The sequence below is a fragment of the Portunus trituberculatus genome, chromosome 10 (genome assembly GCF_017591435.1).
Source record: "Portunus trituberculatus isolate SZX2019 chromosome 10, ASM1759143v1, whole genome shotgun sequence".
In the NCBI taxonomy this organism is placed as follows: domain Eukaryota; kingdom Metazoa; phylum Arthropoda; class Malacostraca; order Decapoda; family Portunidae; genus Portunus; species Portunus trituberculatus.
The window spans coordinates 4,029,083-4,054,133 of record NC_059264.1 but is presented as its reverse complement, the minus strand read 5'-3'; the positions used below and the strand labels follow the sequence as shown (position 1 = coordinate 4,054,133).

The 25,051-nt window shown below is 41.4% G+C and overlaps 3 protein-coding genes across 9 annotated transcripts in view; 2 read left to right on the top strand and 1 right to left on the bottom strand.

The window, feature by feature from the left end:
• Positions 1-10,777, top strand: part of LOC123501941 — a 34,669-nt gene extending 23,892 nt beyond the window's left edge. Inside the window, 1 exon segment of the mRNA XM_045251038.1 lies at positions 85-10,777. Within this exon segment, the coding sequence (XP_045106973.1) occupies positions 85-258 (174 nt within the window). The 3' untranslated portion in view covers positions 259-10,777.
• Positions 10,758-16,392, bottom strand: LOC123501946 (origin recognition complex subunit 4-like). 5 transcript variants are annotated; one of them, XM_045251056.1, is made up of 11 exons: positions 16,135-16,386; positions 15,958-16,024; positions 15,512-15,649; positions 14,910-15,037; positions 14,419-14,590; positions 13,504-13,655; positions 12,986-13,165; positions 12,717-12,836; positions 12,270-12,404; positions 11,668-11,817; positions 10,758-11,218 (listed from the first exon to the last, which is right to left on the bottom strand). In XM_045251056.1, the coding sequence occupies exons 3-11, from the start codon at positions 15,621-15,623 to the stop codon at positions 11,054-11,056; spliced, it is 1,314 nt and encodes a 437-aa protein (XP_045106991.1). In that variant the 5' UTR covers positions 15,624-15,649; positions 15,958-16,024; positions 16,135-16,386; the 3' UTR covers positions 10,758-11,053. The 5 variants fall into 5 exon arrangements, with proteins under 5 accessions (XP_045106991.1, XP_045106994.1, XP_045106992.1 ...); XM_045251059.1 differs by lacking the exon at positions 12,717-12,836 and having other exon boundaries at positions 16,135-16,392; XM_045251057.1 differs by lacking the exon at positions 15,958-16,024 and having other exon boundaries at positions 16,135-16,387.
• A 556-nt stretch (positions 16,393-16,948) lies between these two features.
• The window catches only part of LOC123501945 (X-ray repair cross-complementing protein 6-like), an 11,559-nt gene continuing 3,456 nt past the window's right edge, over positions 16,949-25,051 (top strand). Inside the window, exons 1-10 of one of the 3 annotated variants that reach the window (XM_045251051.1) lie at positions 16,949-17,185; positions 19,011-19,257; positions 19,662-19,839; positions 20,147-20,240; positions 20,416-20,593; positions 20,963-21,174; positions 21,516-21,597; positions 21,761-21,838; positions 23,180-23,315; positions 24,182-24,373. In XM_045251051.1, coding sequence (XP_045106986.1) covers positions 19,075-19,257; positions 19,662-19,839; positions 20,147-20,240; positions 20,416-20,593; positions 20,963-21,174; positions 21,516-21,597; positions 21,761-21,838; positions 23,180-23,315; positions 24,182-24,373 — 1,333 coding nt within the window. In that variant the 5' untranslated portion in view covers positions 16,949-17,185; positions 19,011-19,074. The other 2 variants (XM_045251052.1, XM_045251053.1) reach the window with 2 other exon arrangements.

The following is a 25,051-nucleotide window of genomic DNA, read 5'->3' as shown; positions in this document are numbered from 1 at the left end:
CTTCATTAAGATTAAGGAGACTAAAACAATGAAAAAGTTAGGAAGTCCAAGTAGCAACACTTCATTGATCCATCTCTCCCACAGTCCCAGGTGCTGCCTCAGATGGAGACCTCCGTGATGACGGTGCCGGGTCTGCTGGGCAACACGGCACGGGTCTTGCTGGACCAGTACCACAGTGACCAGCCGGAGATGGCCTGCCCTCACTGTGTCCTGGCTCACCTCACCATTAAGCTCACCAAACACAAGCAGGCACAGTAATCCTCAGCAACAGTACGAGGACGATTAGCAGGAAGGTTTTTTTTCACTCGAGTTCTAAACGAGTGTTGATGAATTTATACTTACTTCACCCTTGACCTTGCTGGTGTGTGTGTGTGTGTGTGTGTGTGTGTGTGTGTGCATGTTGAATCAGAAGAAACATTTTACTTAATTTTTCTTAGGCATTTCAGTAGGTGTGTCTGTTTGTATTTGTGTGTGAATAGGAGTATTTGTCTTGTCCTCATTTGAGAGAACAAGCTTGTGTGTGTGTGTGTGTGTGTGTGTGTGTGTGTGTGTGTGTGTGTGTGATGCCGATTCAAGAGAACAAGCTCCTTATTTTTTTTTTCTATTCTTTATTCATACCAGTGACAAAGGCAAGTGGTAGCTGTCGTGCCTACTTACTTATTGCTAGCCTGGTTTTGGTAATGTCACACTCGGCCAGCAGGCAGCGAGTGGCGTGGTGACAGAAGGTTTGTTTCGCCTGAGCACAATTTTTCAAGTCAGCCAATCAACGCATCTCGGCCTGTATCTTGAAATGCTTCATTTTCTCCTCAAGATTACTTTCTAAGGCTGTGGAGATAATTACTCGGGTTCTCATGGGTGTTTTGTCTGTTATGGTGCAGAATTGTTGTTTGACTCTCACTGGTATCCTGGAAACACTCTTGAAGACCCAAATATTTTCCATTAAGACCTGTTGAAAGTTGCTGAGGTGAGACTCGAAACATTTAAAGACGCGATCATTTATCCCATAGTCATTACCTAATTTTTTTTACAGTCCCAAAGATGTTTTTGGAATAGTCACAAATGATATTAAGGTTTTATGCTGTGGTGTAACAGAGTGATAGACAAGGAAGAGGAGTGCAGAGTTATGTGATATCTACAGTTTTCAACAATTGATAGAAGAGTAAGCGATACTTGTTGTGTAGTTATACAGTATAATAATATAATAACATAGACATGTATATCTTTGTTACTCTTTACATCATCAGGGTATAACAAGATCTGTGTGTTATGATCAGTCACAAATGTGTACTAACTTAGATCACAAGACAGGGCTCTCCTTCCACTCCCTCTCACTAAGGAAGACGACAGAGAAGGCACACAGTTAGAAAGCAGCAGAAGCAGCAGCAGCATCAGCATCAGAATATGCATTACGATATATATGTGTCTGTCAGATAGAAAGTAACTAAAGCAGAGCAGAGCTACTTATTTACAGGACTGAGCCACCAATGTGTGTACGTGTGTGTTTGCCAGGAAGAAAACATGGCCAGTGGAAATAGTAAAACAGATCCACGTATTAACAAAGAACTGAGCCGTTGGAATCTTTGCTTATCAGAAAGAAAACTTGCATTAACTGAAGCAGAGTTAAGGAGAGTCATGCAACACTGTGGGCAAAAACTTGTTTCATGTTGAAGTGTGTGGTGGGGAAGGGTGACAGTTGTGATCAGCATAAAGAAAAATGCAACCTTATTTACGTAGAGTCAAGTAGAATTGTTTTGTTAAAAGAGGACCTGCTGATGTTTTGATATGTAGCTCTCTAGTTGTGGAGAATTAGTGTAGGGGTGACAAAAAGAACTATTTGTAATGGTTGCGAAGGAATGGAACTTTCAGAAAGTATGATAAACCCGCCATGTCATTTGTTGTGGAAAGAAAAGGCATTACTTACTGTGTACCCCAGTGCATTGGTGAAGGAAGGAGGAGTGTGGCAGTGATATTATGACCATAGAGACTTAGGAGGTGCAGGCAATGTGAAAAGTCTTGTTGTATCATTTGAATGCTGAGAGCCTCCACCCAACTTAACAATGCATTAAACCATTCTATTGAGTTTGGTGAGAAGTTACAACAGTTTGAGAATTAAGATAGAGTTCACATAGGCTAAGCTGACATATCTACATGCATTATTAGCCCGTGGCAAACATGCATTCATGCTTGCTGCAGCAACACAATGGTACACATCACTCACTAATCAGTGAGGATGATAACATGATGCTTTTAAATGGTTCTCCCTTGTGCATCATTATGTACAAAGCCAGGAAGGAAAAAAAGACATTATTGGCTCCTGGCTGGGAGGGAAAAAGCATTTAGTTCTCCAGATTATTTATTTTACGATTTCTTACTGGGGAAGAATGACTTCCCTTTTTCAAATATAGGTAGTAAACATTTTTTTTAGAAGCAGATTGAAGTGTTTAAAGAGAGAGGAAGGCATGCAGCAAGAGGAGGAGTTTGTTGGGTTCTCCATGTAATGTGTTCATATAACTCACTGACAGGGAACAAATGACTCACACTCAGCATTTTAGAGATCAACACACATCACTGGAAAGCAAATTTTGACGTTAACAAGAAAAGCAAAGCATTTCAACAAAAGAGGAAGAAATTTATTAGGTCCTCAAGATGATATGATTGTACAATTCACTGACAGAGAAAGAGTTACTCATAACTTTTTCAAAAGTTACTCATCTCTAGAAGGTAAACTCCAGCGATAAAAAAGGCATATCGGTGCACTGAACTAGACAGTCGGCACCTTGATCTCCTTGTGTGTGTTTTATATCATAGTGAAGAACAGAAGTCAGTCATAGCTGCTGGCTTTATCCTTAGATGCTCAATTCTTGCACTGTATTATATTATTGTGACCCTTACCTACTTCCCACTTCCTTGCGAGAGGACGTGGTGGGCGCCGAGGTGAAGGACTCTGGGGAGACGGAACATGGCAGGGAAGACACAATTAGTTAGACACGTGTTGGCATTTCTTCTCAGGGCATCAGGTGTGGGCTTCCTTTTCCACATTAGACAGAAAGGCAGACAGACATGTTTCACCACTGATACTGATTGGCTGACCACAGATTTGTACTGATTGGTGAGATGTCTTTAGGAGGAAGAATGCTTGTTTGTACTTTACACTTGTCTGACTCATTGCAAGCTTCCTTTAACAAATGATGGAAAGATTTATTGTATGCTTGATAGAACCTGTTGGTGCTTACATATTGTGATCGGTAAAGAGCACAGACTTATGAGTGGCAATGGCATGATAAGATAGTGAAGCAGGAATCATCACCACCATCTTCTTCAGCATCAGTTTTTCATACAGGGTTGGACAGCTTACAAATCTTTCTCACTATTTTTCAGGCATACACACTGTCTGCTCTGATCATCCTTCATATAGCTTCCTTTACACAGTCTCCAGATCCTTTCACTTTGGTCTTCTGGTTGTATGAAACTTCCTATCATGTATTAGTTTGATCAATACAAGGTTTCTTCATATAATCCTTAAATGTAGCTGCTTAAAGAATTCTTGTATTATTGATTGCTGAAGTCTTCCCACTGAAATGTCAGACAAATACAGCAGTCTTCATTCATCCTTTGTACACTAATCACCACTGCCACTCATTCAGACAAGCTGAATAACCTGCTTCTCTTTATTCTGCTATGTTCTTCCTCAGTCTTGTGGCCTCTGATCTACTGACTCTTACAAAAGGTGGTGATTGATTCTCAGTAGGTCAGAGGATGTGAGATGGAGGGAGAATGCAAACCAAACACAGTGGACATGAGTGTGGTGTTACTCAGCTTATGATCATGTGTGCTCTACACCATCAGTGGTAATATGACTAAAGGAAACATTAATGGCTGTCCGTCTCCCCAGCATCCCTCAGCACACTTAAAACACCATGACATTTATTCAAAAACATGGACTGAGGCCTTTATTGTAACATATTTCTGTTCTTGATGTGCACTTCTAAATAATTTTAATGAATTCCCCTGAAATTCACAAGTGCATTCAATTTGGAGCAGAACTGAATGACGATTGTCTTCTGCTCAGATTGAATGGGATTTATATGATATACTTGTGTGTGTGTGTGTGTGTGTGTGTGTGTGTGTGTGTGTGTGTGTGTAAATTCAGCAGTAGTTAATTTCATTCACCAGATTCCACCATATAGTTTAAAGAAAATAATTCTCTCCATGACTAATTTTTCCTAACCTGACATGACTAATTCTGGTGTTACTTAACCTAACCTAACCTAATTCATCAATAGGGTAGTAATTTTGAGGGAAATAATACATATGGAATGTTAATTTTTAGCTTTTATTGTTGCCGATGAAAGTTTTCACTAAAAAGTAATCCATCCTTGATAATTTTTCCTAATACGTATAAGTAATCCAAAATCAGTAATCTCAACATTTCTGAGCTTAATGTAATATAACCTCGTATTTTAACCTGTCCTAATTAATGTAACCAAAGCAAAACCTACCAAACTTAACCCAAACCAAACCAAACCAATCTTTGCCTAATGTAACAAAGTGCAGTCTTATTAATTATGGAGTTAACTATTCGAGGTGGAAATCTTGAAGGTGGAATATCTGTTGAGAAAAGACTTTGAAGGATTTATGATATGCAGTGTGTGTGTGTGTGTGTGTGTGTGTGTGTGTGTGTGTGTGTGTGTGTGTGTGTGTGTTGTAATGAGGTAGTCAACACAAGATGAGAAGCAAACACACGAACATTTCCTCAGAGGGTCAGAATCATTCTTTTTAGCATTGTGAACATTTACTCATGAGTTGGTCGTCTTTCTTGAGGCACTGGGAGTGTTTCCTCAGGAGCAGTTGAGGCTTTCCAAATACTGTTTTCTTTATAAGACATTTATTTTTTTGTGTGGAGGATGAAGAAATTTTCATTACTTATTTTAAATCATTAAGTCACAACTCTCTCTCTCTCTCTCTCTCTCTCTCTCTCTCTCTCTCTCTCTCTCTCTCTCTCTCTCTCTCTCTCTCTCTCTCTCTCTCTCTCTCTCTCTCTCTCTCATAGGTAACTAAGGTGCTTCTTGTACTAATATTGATATTATCTTTTTTTCATTTTGCATGAGCAACTGTTTAATTTTTCTTAATGTATATAAGAATTAACTTGTGAATGCCAACCTGTATATTATGTATGCAATTATGTGTGTGTGTCTGTGTGGCTGTGCTTTTTTTATTTGCATAATGTGGCATAGAGATGAAAGAAGGAAGATAAAGAGAATGCCTGTGATGGAAGGGTATATAGACTACTTATTGTAACTCTCTCTCTCTCTCTCTCTCTCTCTCTCTCTCTCTCTCTCTCTCTCTCTCTCTCTCTCTCTCTCTCTCTCTCTCTCTCTCTCTCTCTCTCTCTCTCTCTCTCTCTCTCTCTCTCTCTCAAAAACACAGTCACCCAGTCCACATATTTTGTGTTGGATATTGTGTTTGACATTGGTGCTTTTTTCTGTTTATCATCTCCTTTACTGCTGTGTGTGTGTGTGTGTGTGTGTGTGTGTGTGTGTGTGTGTGTGTGTGTGTGTGTGTGTGTGTAATGCATTAGTTAGTTTCCCTCAAAGTAAATATGATGTTATCCTTACATAAGTGTACCAGTTGTGTAAAGAAAAGCATAAGTATGAGTGGCAATGTGTGTGTGTGTGTGTGTGTGTGTGTGTGTGTGTGTGTGTGTGAGCAATAAGTGAGCCTAGCATGTACCCAATAAGCTGTGTTGATGTGATAGACTGCTTTCGACAACATGTTCGTACCTCAGCTTGTCATGATCGCATAGCAAGTGTCTTCATATGTGTAGGTGTGACCTGGGGTGTTAGCAGGGAGGGAGGGAAAGGGAGGGAGAAACAGAGAGGGGCAGTTCCCACACCCAGCACTGGTGGGGGCAGTGGTACATAAGCTCGGACAGCAGTCACACAAGAGAGGCAGAACTGCTCTTGCATTAGGTCATGTAGTGTATCATTGGGTCCAGTTGAGAGGCTTAGGACGGCAGCCATTGGATGTTAGGAGAGACGAGGAGCTGATATGAAGCTTTTAACCCAGCGGTGAATCCTGATAGATGAGGTGCTGATGTTGTGGTGTTTTGCTAAAGTAGTGCTTGCTTGGTAGTAGATTGTGGCTGGCTGGAGGCTGTAACAGTAGATCAAAGTATTGTCTTCACGGAGATGGGTTTGACATAACAAGGTTGCACTGAAGGAGGCTGAATGTTACAAGGATAGCTGACAGTGTTGTTTTTGTAATGGTGTATTCAAGGAGCTGGATGTTGCAAGGATACGTCATTATTGTTTAGGTTATGGTAAATTCAAAAAGGCTGGATATTTGCATGGTGGTGGATGCTGCGAGGATAGATGCAAGTACTGCCTGCAGGATTTTAAACTCCTGGTGATCAGCTGGTGCAAGAACAGAGAACATTAGTGGTGACTTTTTGGCAGAGTAGTGTGGGTAGTGCAAGGCTCCATGGTGGCACTGCTTGTGTGGTGGTGGTGAGTCTTGAGAGGCTGGAGGCTGCAGGGATAGAAAAAAAAAACTCAAGGCCTGCATGGTTGTAAGTTGTCCTTGGTTTGATGCTGCAAGGATCGATCACAGTGCTTTGTTGTTCATGGCAGTGAGTGTTTTGACTCGTTACACTGCACGGACTGACTGCAGCACTGTTTGTAGGGCAGTGAATTATGACAAACTGATTGCCAAAAAAGTAGACTAGAGTACTGTTTACTTAGCAGTGAATCATGAGACTATATGCTGTAAAAAGAGAGCAGTGCTGCTTGCCTGGCAGTGAGTAATGACAGACTGGATGCTGCAACACTAGACAACATCTCTGCCTGCATGGCGGTGGACTCCCGGCGTGGTTGTCACTACTTCCAGCTTGCTGTAGGAGGCTTTTCTCACCAGTGAAGGTTAAGTGCCTTGAAAGTGTCAGTTTTCCAGGACCATAAGAAAGCTTCTGCAAACCCTCTCTTGCTGCTACACAGGCTGGGAGGGATGGTAGGGAGGGGACATGGGAGGCTATTAGTGTTCAGGTCCTGGTGTTAAGCTTTAAACCATTCTACTGTGTTGTAATGAAATAGCTGATCTCAAGGAATTCATGAAGAGAAAACTAAACCTTTTCTTAGTCCAGTGTGTGGGAGTGTGGCAGTGAGGCAAAGCACAGGATGGTGTGGAAGTGTTTGTGTTTTAGTTTTGTAAATTCTCAAGTTTATTATATAAGTATGAATTCTGAAATAGACAAGTTGAATATGTCAAGGTGTATTACATATTGTGCTATTAATACATTCATAAACTACAGAATTTATTGGTGCAGGAGACAATGAGTATAACAAAATATAAAGAGAATGTGAGGTGGAGGAGGCAAGAGGACAATATAAAAACGAAATATGAAACTAGGATGCACTGAGGGAAGACATTCAGTTAGTGGATGCAACAGGAGACAGAATAATATAGAAAGAAGTCACTGGCAATCTTCAACAGACTGAAAGACCTGAAAGATGTATTAAGGTTCCACTACACTTCTGCCCCACCCTGTGTCTTGCCACACCACCACGCGCACACTGGGCTTCTGTAGCCTAGTGTAGTGTGTGTAGAGATGTAGACTATTTTTGCTCATAGCTGGCAGGAATTTATCGATCATCACTCATCGGCCATCAGGAATTTGTTTTACTGCTAAGTGCTAAATGTACTTTATTTGATTTGATTTTCTCTCTCTCTCTCTCTCTCTCTCTCTCTCTCTCTCTCTCTCTCTCTCTCTCTCTCTCTCTCTCTCTCTCTCTCTCTCTCTCTCTCTCTCTCTCTCTCTCTCTCTCTCTCTCTCGGTCCTCCATGTGGCTCTGTGCTGTACAAGGAGTGTAGATAAAAGGGTACTAAGTGTATATAAGGATCGCTGTGTTGTTCCTGATCCCCCTCTTGCAGTCATGTGGATCTCATTCTACTGTGCTCTCAAAAGTATTATGAGATCTGAGGAAAATTATACAGTTCTGGTTTTACTGCTGTGTAGCTCAACAAAGTATTTCTCTCTCTCTCTCTCTCTCTCTCTCTCTCTCTCTCTCTCTCTCTCTCTCTCTCTCTCTCTCTCTCTCTCACATGATGCGTACTTCCAACCTTCCTTGCAGAATTTAGTGAGTTTCTATGATCCATTTACACAGTGGAATGAATTTATTTTCTTGCCTAGCGCAGTCCTTTGCACCTGGAAGTTTATAGAGTGGCTTTTTATGTGATACTTAACATTGGTATTGGATAGGATGATATACTAAGGTTTTTTGTATAGTATTACTACATATATATATACATAAAAAAATAATATATGTACTGTATATTTATTATTAATTTTTACTGGTAACTTTGTAAAAATGTAAGTCTGAATTTTTCTCCATTGAGAGGGAAAAAGATAGATGTAATTTAGAACAGTGGATTGTATTTTTTTTTTTTTTTTTTTTTTCACTGACATGAGTGTATATATTGTTCTTTAATATGTTACATTATCTCCCTTAATAAACCAGTGATGAGATATGCTAGTTATTTATAGGTCTCTCTCTCTCTCTCTCTCTCTCTCTCTCTCTCTCTCTCTCTCTCTCTCTCTCTCTCTCTCTCTCTCTCTCTCTCTCTCTCTCTCTCTCTCTCTCTCTCTCTCTCTCTCTCTCTCTCTCTCTCTGGCAGGGGAGGAGGTGGTGCTGTGATTCAGTGCTTGACTTGCTGCCTTGACGTTGTGAGTTCAGTGCCCTGTTCCTTGGTGTGAGAGGCAGCACTCCCATCATCTTGGCTAGTGGTGTATGACCCTGGTGTTTCCTTATATTTCTCTCAATAACGGCACAGAGCATGTTGTACTCAGAAAGTGTGATGACTGTTTTTTTGCCAAGAACTGTTACTATCTGAATGTTTCTCCTTCCCATCCCAGATGGTTCCTTCCTCTTGTTTATTGGCAACATTGAATTTATTTGTCATCGCTGGGGCTCAGTTCCCAGCAATGATCTCATGGCTAGTTCATCCCATGTCCAGATCAATTTCTTTGTTATTTCATGATTTGCCAAAAGGGAACAGAATTATTTTGCCACTTGGGGAGACTCAATAATAGGCTTGGAACACTACCAGTCGGTCTTGGCAATGTCAAGTTAGAGTGTGCTTCCTTGTCAAGGCATGTGGATGGACTCTTTTCAGCAGTGAGTACTGCTCCAAAGACTGAAAAAGTCTTACTATGGAGTGTTCATGTGTTCATAAGTTGTCACAGCTGCTTCACATCAAAGTTCAGTCTTGTAACATGTAATACATACTGTAAACATTTATGTTAAGGAATGTCTACTGAGATACATCACACTGTACATACACGGAAACCTGCCATCAGGAAGGATTAAGAGCAAGCAAGGAGGGAATATAAGGATAGATATAGGTGGACACCTTTCTGTCATCATCATCAACAGCAGATAGCATTTTCAGTCAGTTTGCCACCTGCTTGTTGCTGTGTGAGGCAGACAGCACTGACTCACCACCACTCCACCACAAAGGAGTGTTGCCACCTGTGGTCAAATATCAAGCCGTCTTCATTAACTCTAGATTTCAATTTCTCTCTCTCTCTCTTTCTCTTTCAACCCCAGCTGGCACCTTTGACCTCAGTGTTGTGGTGCAATAACTCAGTAATTTCTAATTCTCCACTGAAGCTTATAGTATGTTGTAATTTTATATTTTCCCACTAGCTATCAAATCTTTTGATCCTTTATTGCTGCTACTACATACACATACCTCATGTACATCATTCTAGCTTTCCCAAAGTTCTCCTATAAAACTTATATCTGTCACTATTTGCATTTCCCCACTAGATATGAAGTGTTAGCATTTTCACTCCCACTAAAAGTCATGTGCATTATCTTTTCCATTACCTTTCCACAATGGGTGTGCTGCAGGAGTCTCCACACCTCACTGGGCTGGAACTGCAGTGTGGAGGGAAGGAAGGATGGGGAGTCATCCTTGTCTGGCCATCTGTCTCTATTCTTCCTTATGATCTTGATTGTTATGGAAATATTAATTCTCTTGATTTTCAAAGTACAACCCTATGATTTATATTGAGATCTGTATAAATGTGGACGAGTACCACATTGTGTGTATTTATTTGTTGCCAGATTTACCATGTATTAGTTGTAATGTTGATACGTAAGCAAATGAAAAGACTTGCTGGATGGAGCACATCAGAATTATTGCTACCTCTGAATGCAAAGTTCTTCATCTAGCCTTTATACATACACATATATATAAATCATTAATCTTTTACATAACATGCTTCATTACTTTAAATAACTATTCTATGTATTGTTACTCAAGTTCAAAAAATGTTCCTTTAGAATAAAAAGCAAACAACAAAAAAAAATTGCCGCTGGTATGGAGGGAAGGGCGTGAAGGAAGGTCACCTCCTCACCCCAAGGAAGGTTGGCGTGCAGGACCTGGACATTTTGCTGTTTAGTTGTCCTCCATTCTTATTGTTATTATTACCATCATTTAAGTCAGCACCATTTAAATTACCACTCAAGAAATGAAACTTTTCAATCCAGTACAACCAGACAAGAGTTTGTACACAAGCGTTACTCCTGATTCGTTTGGCGACTGACAAGCATGTGTTTTCTAGCTGTTTGGTGTGACTCAATATGTTTCTCTTGGTGTTCACAGTCATAGATGAATAGGAGTGCAGTCTGTCTCCTTAGGGAAGATTTTATGTATAGCACAATGATGATGCAGGACTTTGGCAATCATACAAGTGAATAAATTGAAAATACAAAGATGTATTTGTTTACTTAGAGGAGTGTCTTTGTACCACACTACTAATGCAGTATCGCTATTGCCTACCTCCTTGCCACAAATGCCTTCATAACACACTCTCACACGTGAAATGCTCTCACGTACAGGTAAAGTTTTAAATGTAAGAGCAAAATATACATGGATCACCAATAACCTAGGATATGTGATGTATTTTTTATTTTCAAAATTCATATCAAGGTAAAAAAATAAAAGAAAGGCATCATATAAAAATACAGTATGTGGTAGTGGCAGTGACTCCTCAGGCCACCAGCCCCATGGAGGCCCACCGTTGTAGGTCAGTGGGCAGGCTGGGCATCTGGGACAGCACCTCTCCCACCTGGCCAGGCGTCATCATCATCTGTACCAGCTCATACTCGCGCTGCACACGACAGGTCTGGTCCACCGGCCGCACCAGCTCCAGTCCCTGCCAGACACAGTAGCCATTACCCTCTTCAACACTAAAATGTTTCTTCATCATATATACCTTTTTTTTTAGAAACTTGTTTTGTACTAAAGTATCTTAAACATACCTGTAGCCTAAGCAAGACAAAATTAGCCAAGTAAGCTTTCATGCTGTCATCCATGCAAAGAATAACTTGAATAGTAAATGTATTGATTGTGTGGAGTCAAGACATTACCAACAAAATAGTGTGAATGTTAGTTTTGTATCTTTTTAATGAAGTACATTATTGGAATCATTTTCTTGTAAGTTTTGGAAATTACCAATTGTATTATAGAAAGACAACCCAGACACTAAAGAGGGGGGATTGAAATGGAAAGAATGACTCAGATACATATATAGATAGAATGACTTGAGGGTGCAGAACAGCACAGTATAACATGAAGGTAGCTGTGTGTATTAGGTGAGCTTACCATGAGCTGGTCGAAAGCCTTGAACACCACAGGCTTCTCAAAGCTCTGCATGGACGATTTGAGGCTGAACTTGCAGTACTCGCGATACACCATCTCAAAGTTGAATGGCTCCCCATCATACACTTCTGCCAGATGCTTCATTGCTATCACCTGAAACACATTTAGGTTGTTATCTTTCAAGTCAGAACCACACACTTTACTCAAGACTTTGAATACAAACTGGTATAATCTTAAATGTGTGCAAGATAAGGCTGAATTGTTTGAAGTCTCAAGGAAGCAAGAACAAGATCAGAATACATACTAATAACACTTGACTTTGTCAGACAATAACAGGTACTGTATCAGTAGGTTATATTCTTGCATTATTTCAGTAAATGTGAAAAAAAGGAAATATAATGTGTGCTTGTTTTGCTAAACAATTATATTCATGACCAAGTTATTTTATGTTCAATCATCAAATTAATTAATTATAAATTTACATTATGAAGCAACGCAATCTAAACATAATGAACAGTAAACATAATTCCCAAAAAGGCTAAATGTTGACCATAAGGGAGCAAACAATGGATGTGGTGTGGGGCAGTGGCTGCAGCGTGACGCACCAGACACAGCTGAAGGGCAGACAGGCCACGCACTGTGTTGGTCCTGGCGTCCTGGGTGACCAGTGCCTCAGCACGGCTGAACATTTGTGGGGTGAGGCGAGTGTTTCCTTCATCCAGCTGAGCCAGACACATCACCTGGCAATGCACACACATCAAGCAATACCTACAATGATAACATTCTATACATGATACTGCATCTCACTGGTCTTGGCCCAGAGCTGTCGGTGGCTTGCCTTCCTGGCATACTTAGGCTTATATTATTCAGGTTGGAGATCAGGAGCCAAATGAAAGAGCCTGAAAAGTGCATATTTATGGACAGGAGGCAGCACAGATAAGATGCTACCCTTTTACTCACTACCACACCACTATTCTAAAGGAATTAAAGGTAAAGCTCCAGTTAGATCACTACAAGGCTGGGAGCAACCACTGAACCATTGTTTGCCTCACCAGCAGTGACTTGAGGACCCGCACATCCCTGGTGGTGGTGTGTTGCCTCCGCAGCACGTCCAACACCACATCATCACCAGCCAGACTTTCCACATCCTCATTCCAAACATGAGCAAAGTCCTGCCACAGGTTAAATGTTACATTTGAGAGGACAAACTTTGAACAAGAATTAAATTAATTCCATAGTAAGCAAAAACTCACTTTAATCATCCTCTGGAACTTATGAAATCTACAGTAAGTGTAGCTGTGAGTGTGCAAGAGCTTCATACCTTGAAGGAGAAGGAGTGAGGCAGGTGCAGCAGTGTTTTGAAGGTGTGCAGGTAGTGTGTGGTGAAGTCCCCGGATGCCTGCAGGTGAATCTGGCGGTGAGAGAAGCGAGACTTGACCCTCTTCTCCAGCAGCTCCAGCACGTCCAGACGGCAGCTCAGGCCCAGCACACAGATCGGGGCCTGCGGGTGAGAGCAGCCAGGAACACAGCTTAGTAACACTTATTTACATGCATTCGCTGAGAAACTGATCTCTTCTTGTATGTTTATAATTATAAAGAATCTATTTACATATTCATTAAAAAGGAAGTATTTTAGAAAGGAAAAAGTCACACTCTGCCTCAACCCTAAGTTCTCTGATTAACAAATAACTTCCAAATGAAGCCTGTTAACAGAGACACGGTCGGCAGATCAAAGAACTTAAGACAGTTACAAAAAAAAGCAAGAGAATTATTCACATGTGATCTTTCAAACAAATGTAGATATTCCCCACACAAGATGCAGCAGCCCTTGAGCCTCACCTGGGCCGACTGGGCAGCATCAAACAGGTTATACAGGAGCGTCTGGTTGCGGTGGTGACAGAACAAATCAAACTCGTCCAGCAGGAATATTGCTGGCTTGGCGGTTTCCTTGCTGCCGCCACGCAGGGATTCCAGCAGGAAGGATAGATTTTCTGGACAAGTCAAGATGATAGTGATAAAAGCAGATCAACTGAGACAAGCAAAGCGAGGTAAGAATTCTCCAAGTCTATAAGCTTATTATTAATTCTTAGCTTTCTTACCGTTAATTCAAGGCTATTTTTTATGTTTACATGGATACTTAAACTTGATTAAAATATTTTACTATAAATCTATATCACCATAAATACTCTATCTGAGACATAGTCAATCTTTCCCTATGATGAGCTTATATTGATTTTTATTCAATGCCTCGGTAGACACTGGGATCGGACAGACGTCCATGCGTAGGTCCGAATCCCACCATATGCTGTCTTGAAACTTTGTCATTTGTTGAGTGGTTTAAAGTTACCTACATGTCAGCATGGTACCCAGGTTCTAGGTGGAGGAGTAATTGCCTTACACCAAAGATGCACTTGGGTGGTGATATAGGTCCCTAGTATGGATATCATTATAAATAAGATTGCGCTGCTAATGGATGTAAGCAGGACATCACTAACCATACTCTTCAAGTATACCTACTTTTTTTTTATATATATATAGCTATAGGCTTAAATAAAAAAATAGACCACCAAAAACAGCTTATAGTACTTTGAATACTATATGCTCTATATGTATGTGAAATTCAAACCTTCAAATAATACGAAAATCAAATGACAGCCATACACCACAGATTGAATTTTGCAGCCACATTTACAAAACCACTCAGCACATGACTCTGAAGGGCCCAAGATGCAGCAGCGGCACTGAACCACTCACCGGCAAAGGATCTGAACACCTTCTTGGCAGCGGCCTCCTCAAGCCTCAGCTGGCGGGTGATCTCCTTCAATGCCTGCAGGTCATCTGTGTGCAGCAGCCCCGACAGCCGCACCACCAGGCCCTGCCCCAGCACACCCCTGTCCTTCAGCTGCCCCAACACACCATCCACCAGCTGATGCCAGACACAGGAAAGATAAGGAAAGGTGTGTCTTGATACAGTATAAGCTTGTTCAACACAATCTTTGAGTTAACAAGCCTGGCAAGACAAACCATCTGAATAAATATGCAACTATCCATAAATGGTTTAGTGTTTGCCCATTTGTCATTCTAGTACAGAGAACCCAGTCATTGAAATCTGAAATCTTAAGCCTGTTAAGGGTTGGTTAACCTGCAAATCTATCTACCATCAGCATCAATCTGGATGAAGTAGAAAGTTTGATGCCTAGTTTTGAAGAATCTTGAGTATTTGGATTTTATGAGGAATGTCTTACTGCAGACTTGCCGGTGCCTCGCGGTGCCAGAAGGAGTGCCGAGTTGCTCTCCCCTAGGGACAGTGTGCGGCCAATCAGCTCCTCCAGATGCTGCGCCTCACTGCTGTACACACGCAGCACCTCCTCACCTGAGAGCAACAAGATAACATCACTCCACTGTAACACTAAGAATGAGATGATACCACTCTCAGACACTGCAGGGAATGAACTATGCGAGATAATAACACTAAACATGGCAAAACAACAAAATGACAGGAAACAACTCCTAAAAGGTGGGGTATGATAACAATGTGACACTGTACAGAGAGTGGTGGGAGGTGGTAACACTATATAGGATGCCACAGGGAAGAATGAACCTATTACTACAATCCCTAAAGTAATACAACACAGCACCTTCCACCAGCACCTCCATCCATCTGAATACTAGGATAAGTTAGGTTAGGTTTGGATTCATTCACTTCATTAATATCACGGCTGATTCTCCCATTGTTCAGAGAGAGAGAGAGAGAGAGAGAGAGTCAATGTGTGGAAAAGACAAGATAAGGTAATTTCCCTCTTTCCATCACAGGTGAATACATCACAACACCAAGGCACATGCTTACCTGAGATGCCAGCAGTGCCCCAGAGCTGCAGGTTCTGTCTGAGGTGGTGCTGAGTGGCCTGCAGTACCTCAGGGTCTGCAGGCTGTGTGCTCTTCTTTCCCTGACTCACCATCACGCTCACACCTCACCAACAGGTCACTGAGCAAGGGATGAAGGGAACTTTATCAGTCTATCTATGATGCTAAATCTTGTGTTTGTTTCGCTTCTTGTTCAGCCTGTCTTGGCACCAGTGGTTTTCCTATGCATGTTTTCCTCTATTGCTTCTTGTATTGTGCCAGTAGTCTTCTATGTGCAGTATGTTTTCTACCCTATCTCAACTAATCAAGTAGTTATAACAGAGTATCCTAGTAGTCTCTTCAAGATTTATACAGGCTAGTTTCTTATTATCCATGCCGTCTATCACTGTCATCATTCATTAATTTTTATTTACATGAGTGTTTTCTTACCTCTCTCCAGTGTGATGAGGGAGACTTCACTCAGGGCTGAACAGGAGGGGGAGGAGGGCAGTGGAAGCTGTGTACATTGCAACGAGGAAAACGATGAATCAAAGGGTTGGTCACCATAACACACCCGCGCCGATGGTCTATGATGTGCCTACAATTCTCTTTGACAGGTGTACTTACCAGTTCCCGCGAAGTGTGGCCAAGCTCGCGGGAAGTCTGGCATAGGAGCGTCCTGATTGGTCCTCTTAAAAGGGACCAATCAGAACGCTCCAATGCCAGATTTCTCGCGGGCTGAGCCTCTGCGTACTGCAGTGTGGAGTTGCCCCACTCATGGCACTCAAGACACAGCTTTATGAAGAAACAGCTCCATCAAAGAAAGTCTACCGAAAATCTCACTAGCGGACCACTTTCAACGCCTATAGGGCGGCCCCTAGGTAGTATGTACGTACGGTAACGTACCACCTCTTGTACGGTGACAAACCTTGAAAAAGAAGAGCATAATTATCTAGACCACATGCGAAGGATAATTATATAGACCACCTGCTAAAGAGAACTGTACAGACTAAGAGCGAAAGACAATTATATAGACCATATGTGAAAGAAAACTATATAGGTAGACCAAATGCGAAAGATAATTTTATAGACCACCTGCTACAGAGAAATGCATAGACGACTCCCTATAAAGAGGCACAAAATCATAAAAACACCTTATAGAATCTGAAATAACTTTCAGTAGAGACTTCAGTGTAGCATGTGAGGCAACAAGATGCTTATGAATACGGTCCTGTTCTCAATGAATGAGTAAATAAGAAAAAAAAAAAAAAGACTGGATCATCAGGATTCATTCACCACTATCATTCATATCCTCCTTACTCCATATCTACGAATTTCAGCGTCCTCCATTGGCTTTATACTGTATTTATAATTAACCAAACACCGAGCAGCTGTATTTTGAAGTGTATGAGGTGGTTTATGTGGAAGATACAGTAGCGAGTGACAAGACCGCAGGAAGGCAAGAAACCCGAGGCAAGGAACCAAAACTCAAGAGCAAGAGTGAGACCTGTGTTCACCAAGCGCCTCTTCTTGTCACCACACACTCTGTTTTCATATATTTCGCCTTTATCCATCCCCCCTCGAGGAAACACTGACCACCAACTACACCGGAGGCTGGAAGTGCTGCCCGGTGCTGTTCCTGAGTGCTGAAAGGCGGTGCGGCGAGTGTTAAATAAGGGTGAGTGGGGACAGGACACTGGCAGAGGGACGCCTGGTTAATCTCGGCCCTCTGTCATCAGGCTAGCCGGGATTGGTGCCGGTAACTAGTCCTGGTGCCTGGTTGGCGTTGCTGTGGCAGTGTTCAGGTGGTCAGGGGGTGTCTGGGCATCACTGCAGGCTGTGGTGGCTGTGACGGGACGCCGGGGGGGTAGGGGGCGGGGGACGCGGGCCAGTAACAACAATAACAGTACAAATAGCTGTCATTTTTCTCCAGTTTTTCTTTAATCATCTCAATCACTCCATGCTCACACCCTTCCCAGTGACCACTTGTCTCATTGTCACCCTGAGGCAAGCAAGGCTGGTGTGTGGGCCCTGGGGGAGTGGTGGTGGTGGTGGTCTCAATGGCTGGTGTATCCCATCCCTGCTGTGACTGTCACTGTGTGCTACTCAAGGTTGGCGCTGCCATTGTGCAGTGTCCACATGCTGATGGGAGTGTTATTTCTATTTTTTTATTATGTTTTAGATTATTGCTATTATGATTATTATTATTATTATTATTATTATTATTATTATTATTATTATTATTATTATATTATCATTATTATTATTATTGTAATTGTTTTTATTATTACTATTGTTGTTTTTATTATTATTATTGATATTATTATGTATATTAATATCATCAATGTTAATATTATTTTTATTATTATTATCATCATTGTTATTATTTTATGTATTTATTAATTCATTTATTTATTAATTTTTTTTATACCTATTTGTTATTTTTATCTTTTTTGTGGGCGTTGATTTATCATGTTGCTGACAGCTTTCTCACCCTCATTAGTCACTGCTGCTACTGTTTCCTACTAAAAGATTTTGGGGCTGTGGCGTAGCCAGGGTTGGGGGGGGCAGTGAGTAGTCCGCCCTGGGTGGCTCTTATTTTAGGGCAATACTTTTGGTCCATTGTATAATTGACAATTGACATTGATCAGTCTCTCACAGTTGTCAGTTTTATGTTATTCAGCCTGTGTGTGCCGTTGATAATTAGGTCTAGGTCCATATCATGATACACACAGCCCAAGGTACATGCAGACACTTCACACTGCAGATACTTCACATTGTATTGTAAATTGTTTTTGCATGTCTCACAAGGAGATAATAATTATTGATTTTTTTTCCTTTTAAACAATTTAATTCCATTTTCAATCAAGAAAAACAGCTAGTTTGCTTTGTGTGTGTGTGTATATATATATATATATATATATATATATATATATATATATATATATATATATATATATATATATATATTTGAACTTGTACTTTGTTATATTGTATTACAGTACTTCAGGGAAGAGCGGCAAACTTGAAGGCTACATTACTGTCTCAAAGACTTGAAAATGCAATAACAGAGTCTTTGTGGTGATAAGTGGAGAACGAAAAAAAAAATAAGTTGAGGATATATTAATGATTTTGTTGTGTCAGTCCTCAGCCAGACATGCATTGTCAGCTGTGTTACAGTTTACTAAATTCTATCTCTCATTTCATAAAGGTGTCTCCATTTTTTTTTTTTTTTTTTTTTTTTTTTTTTTTGCCATATTATATTCCATGCTTGTTTTTCTATTGAGTGTCACATAACCACTGAGAAATTGATGTGAAGGCAGCATGGGATTCTAGCTATGAGAGGCAGCCTGGGTGGGGACTGAGCCATTGGCATGAAGGTACAAGTGCAATACTGTAGACATCAGAAGCAAAGGACCATCTGGCACTCATGATATTGGTGCCCTGTGTACTACTTCTGCTCACTGCACTTCCATTCTCTAACTTTATTCCACTTCCTGCAGGTGGCCAAACCCTCCCAGCTTTGCCCCTCGCTCACCCTGGTCTACACCTCCACGCACCCTAGAGATGGATGACTGGAACCTGGACCGGCTTGGTGAGGAGAGCGGTGATGAGGATGAGGGGGCAGACGTCACGTGGTCATTCTCGGGTAGCACAGGCACAGTGTTCCTCATCGATGCCGCCAAGGAGATGTTTGACAGTCTACCTGGTGAGGAGGATGAGGACACCCCCTTCACCAGGGCCATCAAGGTGAGTTTGGTCAGGTCAGGTGATGTTTTGGGATACATACTGCCCCTCCATCTACCATTTTCTTTGCCCACATGTAAATAAAACAATTTCTCCTCCTCACAGTTTCCTGCTATGCTTTCAGCCCCAAGGCAGCACCTACAGCCTTCATAAATAATCAATAATGGTAATAATATTGATAATAATAGTAATGATAATGATGATATCACTCAGACAATCAGACTCACAACCAATCCTTCACTGTTAAGCCTCTAAATCTTTAGTCATTAATAACGATAACATCTTAGCATCTGAAGCTGGGAACTGAGACAATTAACACTTGGGAACTAACTAACTAATGTATAATGAATTGAATGACATTACCTCCATGCCTCCCTCCGCCCCGCTCATCCACCCACACCTTGTAGGCCGTCCATGCCTCCATGATGCGGAAGGCCATCGCCAAGCCCTATGACCTGATGGCTGTGGTCTTCTTCAACACGAGGGAAGCCAAGAACCCGCTTGGCTACTCCGGCGTGTATGTCCTTCAGGAGCTACAGAGGCCCAGCGCTGAGAACGTCCTGGCCATGGAGGAGTTCATTGACAGTGAGTTGTACTGGTGGTGGTTGTGGGAGAGGTAGTAGTAGTGGTAGTAATAATAGCACTAGTGGTGGTAACAATAATAGTGATGGTGATGGGGGTTGTCTTGTTTAGCAGGGTTTCATCATTACTTCCTCCCCATCACCATTTATATGGATTAATCTTATCCTCACTGCATTCCATTAAAGGTGTTGGTTTCTCTTCCAGAATGATCAACTTGCCTTTGTTGTTGCCTTATTTTCCTTGTGCTAAAAAGTAAGATGTCATATCTAGCATTTTATTGATAACACCCATTCGTTTATTTTCCTTGCAGTGAAGGACAGTCAGTTTGAGACCAAGTTTGGCCACTCAGTCTCTGCCAGCATTCACGACTCTCTGAGGACATGCCAGAGTGTCTTCAATACCAGGTATGTGTGTGTGTGTGTGTGTGTGTGTGTGTGTGTGTGAGTGTGTGTGTGTTTGTTTTGTCACTTGGTTACACTTGTACTTGTTGTTATTACTTTTGGTGTTTTGTAGTAAGTTGGATGTGTCTGAGTTGTCATTGTCAGTACTGCAGTGATAATCATGTCTGTGTTGCTGCAGTGAGAAGCGTCACTCAGGGAGGAGCATCCTGCTGTTCACTTGTCGGGATAACCCACACGCCGGGGACGACCAGCGGCGGCGGCAGGCAGTCACCAAGGCCAAAGACCTGAAGGAGTCTGCTATTGCTCTGGAGATCCTGCACATGGGGGTCGCCTTTGATGTTGACAAGTTCTATAAGGTACAGGATGCTAGTGGCTGCCTCTCTTGCTTCTTTTTTATTCATTTTATTATTTATCATTTCATTGTTATTATTTATTATTTTTCTTTTTTCATTCACATGACAGATTTCTCCAGGGTAAGTTAAGGCTTAGGTAAGCAAGAACAGCACTGCAAGGAGAGGACAAGAATGCCTGTAATAAATCTTTCATTTACCTTAGTCACGGCTTGTGTTTTGTTTATGTTCCATGTATTAACTAAATAGATAAAGAAATTAATATACTGCTCACTCCTGTCTTTTTTTCTTCAGTGTTTCAAATAACATTGTAGAGAACCCTTAATCTCCACCAGTATCCCATAGACCCATAAAGGTAAACTCCATTCCCCACAGGACTTGATTCTCCCTGATGATACTGAGGAGGAGGAGGAGCAGGGAGGAGAGCTCACCAGAGAAAGAAGAACTCTGGCCGATCCAACCACTCGCTTTGAGGAGCTGATGAAGCGAGTCAGTCTGCTGGAGAATAAACAGAGAGTGGCTGGCAAACTGGTCTTCACTCTTGCTCCTGGTGTCACTGTGGGCGTTGGGATCTATTCAGTTGTCAAGTGAGTGTCTTGTTTTATTTATCTACTTGTGACTGACTGGAAGAGAGTCATGTTTTTAGTGTCCCCTCTCAGTGCACTTATCTACTTGAGACTTACTGGAATAAAGCAATGTTCCTTCTTTCCCCCCTCAATATCTACTCTAATCTAACCTGGATTTAAATTCATAAGTATTTCCAGCTTGGACTTGTGTGTTGAGTTGTACCAGATTTTTATTCTTCACATAATGACGTATGTCTTGAAGTCCCTCAGTTTTGTGTCCTTGTAGCCTCTTTGTTGCATACAGACAGGCTCTTCGTTGTTTTATTTTCTGAAGTGCTTATTTTGTAAATAATTGTTTGCAGGAAATCAAGAAAGCCAACCAAGAAGAGGCTGTGGAAAAATACCAACCAGGAATTGAAGTCCATCCACAAGGACTACTTGATGGTTAGTGCTTTGGATCTTATTGTGTCTTACAGTGTGCTGCTGAATAGTGTTACATACAGTGCCATATGATTGTGTTTTTGTTGTGGTGCCTTGGGTCAGTCAGCAGTGTGAGGCTCATCAATGGGTTTGTGTTATAAGTTGACACTGTTGCCTTTGTTCACAGGACACTGGAGAGCTGGTGTCTCGCTCAGACTATGAGTATTACCAGAAGTTTGGCAACAGGAAGATTGGCCTCACCATGGTAAGTGTGTGTGTGTGTGTGTGTTTGTGTGTGTGTGTGTGTATTTACCTAATTTACCTAATTGTAACATACGGGAAAAGAGCTATGCTCGTACTGTCCCGTCTCCATATCTACTAATGTCCAGCTTTTTCTTAAAATCATGAATATTCCTTGCGTTGACCACTTCCACGTCTAAACTATTCCATGCTTCCACCCTTCTATGAGGGAAGCTATATTTTTTCACATCTCTCCTATAAGTGGCCATTTTAGTTTTTCCCATGCCCTCTCGACATTCTTTCATTCCACATACACAGATCTTCCCTATCCATTTTTCCATGCCAATCATCACTCTGTATATTGCTATCAGGTCTCCCTTTCTCTTCTGTTTTCCAGGGTCGGAAGTTGCATTCTGTTCAGTCTGTCTTCATAAGTCAAATCTCTTAAGTCAGGCACCATTTTTGTTGCAGCCCTCTGTACTTTCTCTAGTTTCCTTATGTGTTTCTTTAAGTTCGAGCCCACTGTATTGTTGCATATTCAAGCCTTGGTCTTATCATTGCAGTAATTATTTTCTTCATCATTTCTTCATCTAAATATACGAACGCCACTCTTATGTTCCTCAATAAGTTCAATACTTCTCCAATTATTTTGTTTATATGTCTCTCTGGCGATAGGTCATTGGTAATTGTCACCCCAAGGTCTTTTTCTTCATGACTGGTTTTATGTCTTCATTTCCTATCTTGTACATACTCCTGATTCTTCTTTCACTCTTGCCAAACTCTAATTTCTTGCATTTTGTCGTGTTGAACTCCATTTGCCATGTACAGCTCCATTTCCATATTCTGTCCAAGTCTTCCTGGAGTAGTTCGCAATCTTTGTCACATCTCACTTTTCTTAACAATTTTGCATCGTCTGCAAATAGGCTCACATAACTGGACACCCCATCCACCATGTCATTTATGTAGACCGCGAACATTACTGGTGCCAACACTGATCCCTGTGGAACTCCACTCTCCACCAAGCCCCATTCTGATGGTCTGTCCTTAATTATTGTTCTCATTTCTCTTCCTACCAAAAAGTCTTCCATCCATTTTAGTAAACTGCCATGCACTCCTCCTACCATTTCAAGTTTCCAGATCAGTCTCCGGTGTGGTACCTTATCAAAGGCCTTTTTTAAATCCAGATATATTCTGGATATATGTATGTGTGTGTGTGTGTGTGTGCGTGCATGCGCACATGTGCGTGTGTGTGCGTTATGAAATTATTATCTGTAAGTCACATTTTCCATCTATTTTTTTGTGCATACTATGGCAGTGAATTGTTTATGTCCAGTATTACCCATCCCCTGTTGTGATCGCCTCACAGGACGAGGCGCGGAACATTGGCAACATGTATGAGCCGGGCATGCAGCTGCTGGGTTTCAAGCCACTCACCTGGCTCAAGAACATCTACTACTACAAGGAGGCAAAGTTCATCTACCCCAAGGAAGAGATGCTCAAAGGTAAGGCTTCAGCAAGTCTTGTATTTGAGGAGACACTCACTTGTTTGTGTCACATTGAGTCCTTGCCTAATAAATAACTATAACTTATTCTAACATTACTTGTTTGTATTTTCTCACCTCTATTCCGCTGTATCAGAACTTGCTATCCCTTCTCTTCCATTCTTTCTCAAAATGGTAACCACCTCTAGCACGGATTCTCAACTAGCAGTAAATTCATCCATTGGTAATGTAAAAAAAATACATGTCGGGGGATAAATAACTGATATGCTTGATAATTCAATAATAATTTGATTTAATGTATTTTTGTAGTGAGAGAGAGAGAGAGAGAGAGAGAGAGAGAGAATGCTAAGAATATGTATAAGTGTGTGTGTGTTTCACTGTTTGATCTGCTGCAGTCTCTGACGAGACAGCCAGACATTATCCTATGGAACGAGCTCAGAGCTCATGATTTCCGATCTTCAGATAGGCCTGAGACCAGGCACACACCACACACCGGGACAACAAGGTCTCAATTCCTTGATTTACATCCCGTACCTACTCACTGCTAGGTGAACAGGGGCTACACGTGAAAGGAGACACACCCAAATATCTCCACCCGGCCGGGGAATCGAACCCCGGTCCTCTGGCTTGTGAAGTCAGCGCTCTAACCACTGAGCTACCGGGCGTGTGTGTGTGTGTGTGTGTGTGTGTGGAGAGAGGAAAGGCTTTGGTTTCTTTTTTCTATGTGAAAGTAATGGAGTAAATGGATAAATACATCAAAGTGAGAAAACTAATAATGGAGGAAAAGTTGAGAATCCCTGCTGTCTGTAGCTTAACATGTCCTTTTCCTTTGTATTTTTCCTCACCACCTCCCTTCACCATGGCAGGGAGCACCAAGGTCTTCACGGCACTGCTGGAGCGCTGCCAGGCCCGCAACATGATAGCCCTGGTGCGTCTGGTGGTGAGGCAGCGCACATCCGTTGCCCTGGCTGCTCTCGTGCCACAGAAGGAGGTGTTGGATGAGACAAATGCACAGATGCTGCCCCCAGGTTTCTTAGTGTACCATCTGCCATTTGCTGGTGAGTTGACAGTTGATTTTTGTTCTCATTCTTTTTATTTGTTTTTTTATTTAGATTTTGTTTTTATTTTTTATTTTATTTAGTTTATCATTTATATATATTTTCTCATTTATTTTTTTAGCATTGCACATCTACGTAAGTACAGCAGTACCTCTAGGTATGAGTTTAATTGGTTCCAGCCTCTACCTTGTGACTTGAAGTTATTAATTCCCATTTAAATTAACTGAAACTCCATTAATCCATTCCAGCCAGCAGAACAAAATACAAAATACCCCATTTGACCTGAAATAAATATGCAATTAAATTACAAGTCATACATAATTCATTACTAAACATAAGTGTAAATAATAAATAATAATAACTGAAATATAATGTTGTTTTGTGAGCGCTTACCAGAAGACAGACGATGGCAGACAATGCAGGTAGACGGAGTAGGTGGAGGATGAAGGATGCCAGGGTAGTAGGCGGAGAATGAGGGATAAGTAGTGTGAACTTGAACGATAGTCACTCCCATAGCATGTTTTTACTCTTAATTGAATCTTTCTTTTCAAAATGGTGCAATAGTCGATGTTCTACGCTCATACTCCTTAGCAAGATCACTCACACGCACACCACGCTCATGTTTTCAGTTATTTCCTGCTTAATTTCTAAGCTCATCATTCGTTTCTTACGATCACT

What these genes read in the sequence shown, in the direction of transcription:
- LOC123501946 (XM_045251057.1), bottom strand. Translation starts at nt 15,623, where the DNA reads ATGGTGAGTCAGGGAAAGAAGAGCACACAGCCTGCAGACCCTGAGGTA. An exon ending in CTCACTCCTTCTCCTTCAAG is followed by an intron (nt 12,837 to 12,985) that starts GTATGAAGCTCT and finishes AACCTGTGGCAG; the next exon opens with GACTTTGCTCATGTTTGGAA. An exon ending in CTGCCCTTCAGCTGTGTCTG is followed by an intron (nt 11,818 to 12,269) that starts GTGCGTCACGCT and finishes AATGTGTTTCAG; the next exon opens with GTGATAGCAATGAAGCATCT.